At 35.9% G+C, this 7,923-nt stretch overlaps 1 protein-coding gene across 1 annotated transcript; it reads left to right on the top strand.

Annotated features, from left to right (window-relative positions):
* On the top strand, nucleotides 1–7,923 carry LOC133722384 (probable LRR receptor-like serine/threonine-protein kinase At1g06840). Its single transcript, XM_062149277.1, has 21 exons — nucleotides 1–217; nucleotides 331–425; nucleotides 547–697; nucleotides 851–922; nucleotides 1,030–1,101; nucleotides 1,413–1,556; nucleotides 1,654–1,725; nucleotides 1,845–1,916; nucleotides 2,146–2,220; nucleotides 2,487–2,555; nucleotides 2,660–2,728; nucleotides 2,901–2,972; nucleotides 3,161–3,244; nucleotides 3,416–3,484; nucleotides 4,008–4,528; nucleotides 4,932–5,090; nucleotides 5,191–5,474; nucleotides 5,932–5,983; nucleotides 6,100–6,350; nucleotides 6,485–6,619; nucleotides 6,715–7,923. Exons 2-21 carry the CDS (start codon nucleotides 332–334, stop codon nucleotides 7,054–7,056), a joined length of 2,859 nt encoding a protein of 952 aa, XP_062005261.1. The 5' UTR covers nucleotides 1–217; nucleotide 331; the 3' UTR covers nucleotides 7,057–7,923.

Genomic DNA, 7,923 nt, shown 5'->3' with positions numbered 1-7,923 from the left:
GACTAAAATAGTTTAGAAAAACTAACCTGTATAATATATGCCTTCTTATACCAACCAACCAAACCATGACGATAGCCAAAGCCAGAGTTAGTCTCAGAGATTATAATGAAGGTCATCACATGACGACGGCCAAGTACCACGACCCTTTAAGCCTCTCACTTGAGTTCTGCAAAAACTCACGCAACTAGTCTCAAAGTCCACATCTTTAACTCAAAAGGTATCACTTTGCTTTAGAAATCTTTGAAAAGTTTCAAACTTTATGTCTTTTTTTCCTTTGTTGATTGATTGATTTGATTCTGTTGCTGAATATTGGTTGTTTTTGATTGTTAGAATGTTGAGACTGAGATTTTGGGGTTGCCTCATTGGTCTGGCTTGTTCTTGCTTCTTCCTAGTTGCGGTTGCACAAGTTACAAATCCTTCTGAAGGTGAGTTTTTGATACTCGGTTGCTAAACCCAATTTGAGTTTGACCCAATTGGTTTACTGTTACAAAAGTTTTTTGGGTTAGTTTTGGTGGGAATTGGATTATGAGTTGTGCCCATTTGCAGTGGATGCATTGAGAGCAGTGAAGGGTAGTTTGATTGATTCCGGGAAGCATTTGAAGAATTGGGACAAAGGGGATCCATGTGAAGCGAATTGGACCGGAGTTTTGTGTTCCGGTGATGTTGGGACTGATGGATACTTGCATGTCCAAGAGCTGTACGTGTTCTTGTTTCAATAACTTGTTTCGACTTGTTCAATTTAGTGTTGTTCATAAATTGGTTTTGTTAATCTATCTGGATGTTGTTATGTAATTACTTGTTCTTAGGAGTTAAGTTAGGCTAACTAGGTAGTTTAACAAATTTGATGCAGGCAACTGCTGAGTATGAATCTCTCAGGAACTTTAGCGCCTGAGCTTGGCAAACTATCTCAACTTCTGATATTGTGAGTCATGTCATCTCGTTTGATCAGTGATTACATTGCTTAGTTGGTTCTTCCTGATTATCTTTCCAGCGATATTGCTAACCTTTTTGTCGGGTAAATTCTCGAAGAGATTTCATGTGGAATGACTTAAGTGGGACTATACCGAAGGAGATAGGAAACATTACGTCCTTGAAACTCTTGTAAGTTGAGTTCATGTTCTATTTTCAATGTATTTTCATGCCTCTTTGTAATATCTCCGTCTGATTCCACTTGTAAGTCCTTTATATGCTGATTGAGACTTGTTTGATTAATATGAAATGGTAAAGCCAAGATTAATTTATGTTACCTCTGAAAGTTCAGTACTGTGTTTAAGAAGATGATATGTTCTATAACTTTATGGCCATCTTGAAAAGGCTGTGAATTGCTGGATATTGGTCTTAGGTCTATGAATATAGATTTCTGTGATAAGGTACGAACTCTCAGTAGTTTCCATGATGCATTGTGTTTGCAGGCTCTTGAATGGAAACAAACTATCGGGTTCCTTGCCTGATGAGCTCGGTTATCTTGAAAATCTACATAGACTACAAGTTGACGAGAACCATCTTTCAGGTTCAATACCAAAATCATTTGTTAACTTGCGCGGCTTAAAACACCTGTAAGTACATTTTTAATCTCAATGCGTCTTCAAGTTGGCTAGTGTTTTATTTTATATATCAAATGTGTGAAATGGTCCTTGTATGTTCCTTTTGCAGCCATATGAACAACAACTCCTTCAGTGGCCAAATTCCATCTGAGATTTCTGAAATACCCGTTCTTCTTCATGTGTGAGTTTTCACAGCGTCTTATATTATTATATAATGTCATTACCTTATTGGGGTGTTGTTCTGTATTAATACTTGTTGATCACTGATTTCTGGTGTGTAATTGACACAAACGCTTACAGGCTCTTGGATAATAATAACTTATCTGGATATCTTCCACCAAAATTCTCCAACATACCAGAGTTGCGCATACTGTACGTCCTGATCCCACTCAGTGTTAATTGCTAATTTGGATTAACAACCAGGCTCTTGTTTCCTTTTACACGATCTTAATTGGCAATTTGATCTTTCATGACTGTACATAGCAATGTTTTGATCAGGATTTCAACCTACTGAATCTTCCCTTGATTGGAAATCTTAACTACAAATGCTTTATTGATGTTTCTTAAATTTTTTATTTTTTATTTTACATCTTTTGTGTAGTCAACTCGATAACAACAACTTCACGGGAACTGAGATTCCAGCTACTTATGGAAACTTTTCCAGATTGGCAAAGTTGTAAGTTTGATTATAAGTATCTTCGTCTTGTGCTCTTTTTCTTTTTCTCTAAATATGGATGATAAAGAGCATAGTTGATGCACTATGAGTCAGATCGAGCTAAAGAAACAAATGACTGCTTTCATTAGGAAATTTGCAAAAAATTTGTCTTATATCCTTTTTTGCTATATTAAGAATATAGCTGATACTGCTTATCCATGTTGGATAAATTTTCTTGGATTGATTGCTTAAACCTTTTTTTTATTTTCCTCTTTTTGATTTGGCAGAAGTCTCAGGAACTGCAGTTTGCAGGGAGCAATTCCTGATCTTAGCCGGATACCTAACCTCAGTTATCTGTAAGTATCTTTCTGTATTAGTCATCTTTCTTGACACTATGATCCAATTATTACGCTTATGTTTATGTTTCTATCATCTAACTTTTACCGGGTTCATGTCACAGAGATCTAAGCTGGAATCATCTTGCGGGACCGATACCATCACATGGACTTTCTGACAATATGACAACAATGTATGTAAATGGCCCAAGTAAACTTGTAATTTGTTCTATTGATATATCACATTGCTTCATCCGTAATTTTCAATGAAGTGAAACATGAACATTACTATATTTACTATTTGTTTGTTACTAATCAGATCTATCAAGAACTTATCCTGTTAACATGTTCTGCTGTTTATTGCAGTGTTCTGTCAGATAATCACCTTAACGGATCTATTCCTGAAGGTTTCTCTCATTTTCCTCATCTTCAGAAATTGTGAGCATCAATTTACTTTGATAAACTTTGATTTCCAATTATAGAATACATGACACATTTAATATTTAAAATACTTTTATATATGACTCTTCATCATTCAAGCGTTATGCTCTTATGATTCTACTGGATAATATGCTACTAAGCTTCTATGCACACTGGATCTGATATTCTTATGATTTATATCACAGGTCGCTCAAAAATAATCAGTTGAACGGTTCTGTCCCTGCTATATGGAGGAACATATCTTTTAGTACAAGAGCTAGACTTTCATTGTAAATACCTTTACCAAACTGAAGCATAAATTAATTAATTTTATTTGATTTCTTGGAGTTCCTACCAATAAATTCTTTAAAAAAAAAAAATAAAAAAAAAAAGAAGTTTAATGTGGCATTTAGAGCATATGTTTAGATTGAACTTATTTATTTGTTAGCTGAATGTTGCAGTGATCTCCGGAACAATTCACTCTCTAACATATTGGGAGAGCTGAATCCTCCAGCAAATGTCACCTTGAGGTATGTTTCTAAATGAATTGACTTCTATACAACCCCTCATTTTTAGAGTTATTTCTAATATATACTTATGTAAGTTATATAAAAACAAGGAAGAAAGAGTACCTGGATCTTAACGATTTTGTTATAGACTGTCTGGAGTCTGGACATTTTATTTATGTCAGTTCGGTTAAATGTCGAAAATCTTATAGATACGCAGCTTGATTGATTAGTTATAGAAATAGTGATGTGTGATGGAATCGTATGCAAATTAAGAGTATGAATGGTTAAGTTTATAAACACACAATACCAAATTCTTTATTTTCTGAAATATAATCTACATGAACTGTGCTTTTGGTTTATTTTCAACTCAGCTGCCTATAACTAGAATGTTAGTCCTCCTTTCTAATGGAATCTATGGTGAATGTTATGCTTGCTTTCATGTTACATAGTGGTTAACTTTCCAATCACTTGTGTCTGATGAAAATTATCAGTTTGTCTGTACATTGTTTTACTTCTATAAATTCAAATACTTGTCTTTTATTAGGCTTGAAGGAAATCCTATTTGCAAGAATGCTAGCATAGAAAATATAAGCCCATTCTGTCAATCTGAAGCGAGAGATGGGATCTCCGAAGATTCAATAAATTCAACTCAACAGATGACCTGCTTTATTCAGGAATGTCCAGAGGATGATTTCTATGAATTTGTTCCATCTTCCCCTGTGCCATGCTTTTGTGCATCACCTATTATAGTTGAATATCGTCTGAAAAGCCCGAGCTTTTCTTACTTTGGTCCATATATACAGCAGTTTGAAGAGTATTTAACTAGTTGTCTAAAATTGGAGATTTACCAGTTATCAATTCGTTCCTTTGTCTGGGAAAAAGGGCCTCGTTTACGGATGCAATTGAAGTTCTTCCCTGTGTATGGTGCTTCACACTTGCATAAATTAAATGCAAGTGAGGTTCTGCGAATTAGAGGCATCTTTACATCATGGGAATTTCCTCAGAATCATTTCTTTGGACCATATGAGCTACTCGACTTCAAACTGCTGGGACCTTATTCAAATAGTATGTATTTTACCTGATCATCTTTTTCAAGTCATGTGATTTTTGTGTATAAGTTGTGAAATGATGCTGTATTTGCTATATGCTCTTCTGCCAACACCTGCATGACTTAAAAAGCACACAGTATTTGTAATCATTGCATAAAAAATTCATTTTATACCAGTTAGTGACAGTTTTTTAGCTAGTGGGCTAGTATTGTTTTTCAAAATTGTTGACAATATTTCTATGTTGCTAAGAAATTTTGATACCCGTGCACACTCAGCATTGTACTTCTTAGGAAATTAGCTGTTTATAACTTCTGTTATTTTGATTGCATTTTATAACTCATCCGAATCCTATTTTTGTTTTAGAATGAGTAGTAGTTTCTTATTCTTGGTGGATTAAATTTTTCCTTTCATTGTTATAGTGATTGTTAAGAGACAAAAGATGGGCTTCAGTAAGGGTGTATTAGCAGCTGTTATAATAGGGGCCATTGCTTCTGTTGTCAGTATAACTGCAACAGTCATGCTTCTGTTCACAAGATGCACCAGAAACCGATACACACCACCTTCAAGGAGACACTCATGTAAGTGCTGAATAGTAATTAAATGGTACCGTAAATTTAGATACTATCATGTTTGAATATCATCCTGGAAAGTGGTATGAAGCCTTATCTCTCTTTTCAGCGTCCAAGATTTCTATGAGAATTGATGGTGTAAAGGCGTTCACTTTCAAAGAAATGACACTAGCCACCAGGAACTTTGATAGTGCAACTCAACTTGGACGAGGAGGCTATGGGAAAGTTTATAAAGGTATCTTATCTGATAACACAGCTGTAGCCATAAAACGTGCAGAAGCAGGATCCCTACAGGGTGAGAGAGAATTCTTGACCGAGATACAATTATTATCAAGGCTACACCATCGAAACTTAGTCTCTTTGGTAGGATACTGTGAAGAAGAAGGGGAGCAGGTATGGAGCTTGCAGTCTTGAACAATTAATCATTGCTTGCAACTTGCAACTTATTTTCTAAATCTATAAATCATATATATGTTGGTGAAATAAGCACAAATAAATCTAAAGAGTCTCATGTTGTTTTGTTTGGCAATTGCGTGAACGGCAAAGTAAGCTTTGTCCGTTACAGATTCATATCTTACTTCCTTCTCATTCTGAACAAGGGCAATTTAGTCTGAACTTTATCAGTTGGAAGTTGAACTCATAAATGGAATACTTTACTGTTTCGCCTAGTGACTCTTCACTGCATAATCTTTAATTGCATGAATGTAAGAAGTTGGAGTTTCAGCATGCACTACATAAAGTTGTTCCTATGCAACATAAATGTGTGGCATGCTGGTTTCATTGAATGCTTCAATGTATTAGGACCACATGAAATTTCATTAATGGAATTATGTTATTGCTGCTTCTGCAGATGCTGGTTTATGAATTCATGCCTAATGGTACCTTACGTGACTGGCTTTCTGGTATGGACTTTCCAACATTTGAAGTTAATTTTTTAAGCGGCTCCTCCCATACCATGCCTTTCTGGCTGGAGTTTCACCTAGCTAATTCTGTTTACTTATTGTGATACGAGTCACAGATAAAACCAAGGGAAGCCTGGACTTCAGTATGAGATTACGTATTGCATTGGGTTCAGCCAAAGGAATTCTTTATCTCCATACTGAGGCAAATCCTCCTATATTCCACCGAGATATTAAATCCACAAATATACTTTTGGACTCCAACTATATTGCTAAGGTGGCCGATTTTGGACTCTCACGACTAGCACCTGTCCAGAATGATGAAGGGACTGGCCCTGCATACGTATCTACAGTCGTGAAAGGAACACCGGTATGTTTAATTCGGTAAAGTTTATATTTAATTCGGTAAAGTTTATAAGACTGGCTTAGAAACATAATAAAAGTTACATCTTAATTGAAATTTGTTTCTTTCATAACTCTAGTACTTTGAGATCATACTTGCAGGGCTACCTGGATCCAGAGTATTTCTTGACCAGTAAGTTAACAGACAAAAGCGATGTCTATAGCCTTGGAATTGTGTTTCTGGAGCTCTTGACTGGTGTGCTGCCAATATCACATGGCAAAAACATTGTTCGCGAGGTACCTATCATAACATTAAAACAGAAATTTTGTTTCTTTTAATTTCATCAGCAGTTAAGGGTACAAATAATAATGAAGTTATTTTTGTTTTGTAGGTGAATATGGCTCATCAGTCAGGCTTGATGTTCTCCATTATAGATAGCAGAATGGGTTCGTATCCATCTGAATGTGTTCAGAGGTTTGTAGCTTTGGCCCTCAGATGTTGCCATGATAAACAAGACTACCGGCCATCAATGCTGGATGTGGTGAGGGAGCTCGAGAACATAATCAAACTTATGCCGGGAGCTGAAACAATGTTTTCACCATCTGGTTCCTCATACACTGAAAAATCATTAACTTCATCATCGACTTTTACTGGGGACCTATATATGTCCTCCTCCATCGTGGAAGGAAGCGATCTAACCAGTGGTGTAATCCCTACCATCTCGCCTCGGTGACAGCATGAGGAGTTGGTGTAAGTATATTGGGCTATTTCCATTCAACACACACTTTCCCAAGGCCACTAGGAGATCAGAAGTTGCAAAGGATTAGGAAAATACTTCTCCTACTTTCCCGGTGATCCAAGGAGACTAAAGAGGTTTGAAGTATCGGATCACAAAGAGAGAAAATCAAGGAGAATCAAGCTCACTGATCTTAGGATAAGGGTAGATTGCATTTTCATACAAATCTGCATGCATCGTAGATCTAAATTGTTGAGTGATTTCTTGAGTTGATTTGGACAATCTTATATGCATTAAACTGTTTTTCAAAAAACCATATCAGATAAAGATTGTGATTGCATATAGTTAGCTAGAAAGGATTGGGTGTTTATCGAAATCAGTTTTAAAACCTTTCCTTGAGTATCTTATTCGATGATAAATAGAGATTTGATTGAGGGGGAGTCTTGCTCCTATATAAAGGTTGAAAAACTGTATTCAGCTGTAGAGTTTTTTATCCGAGTGTTGTTCATTGTGTGTTGCTTAGTCTTCATAGATTGTTTTAAGAAAAAGTCTCATTGATTGTCATTCGCTTTGTATGCTCACTGTGTTCATCTCCATACATCAATCTTAAGATTAGTGGGTCATTGATACAAGAGAAGACTGGAAGATCAGTTCATCTAGATATTGTGATACTTGTGTTGAGTAGAGATATCAGTTGTAAACCAAGTTAGCTGTGTTGCTAGTGAATGTGATTGTGATAAACATCACTACTTGTATACTGTAAACATATTGATTCATAGTGAATTTGTTTTTTGTGTTGGCTACGTTAAAAGCCATGCAGTGAAGTTTCCTCAGTGGTGAGGTTTACACTGCGTTAGCAGTTGA

The sequence above is a fragment of the Rosa rugosa genome, chromosome 7 (assembly GCF_958449725.1).
Source record: "Rosa rugosa chromosome 7, drRosRugo1.1, whole genome shotgun sequence".
In the NCBI taxonomy this organism is placed as follows: Eukaryota; Viridiplantae; Streptophyta; class Magnoliopsida; order Rosales; family Rosaceae; genus Rosa; species Rosa rugosa.
Note: the sequence above shows the minus strand (reverse complement) of the source record. Positions and strands in the feature narration are given on the sequence as shown.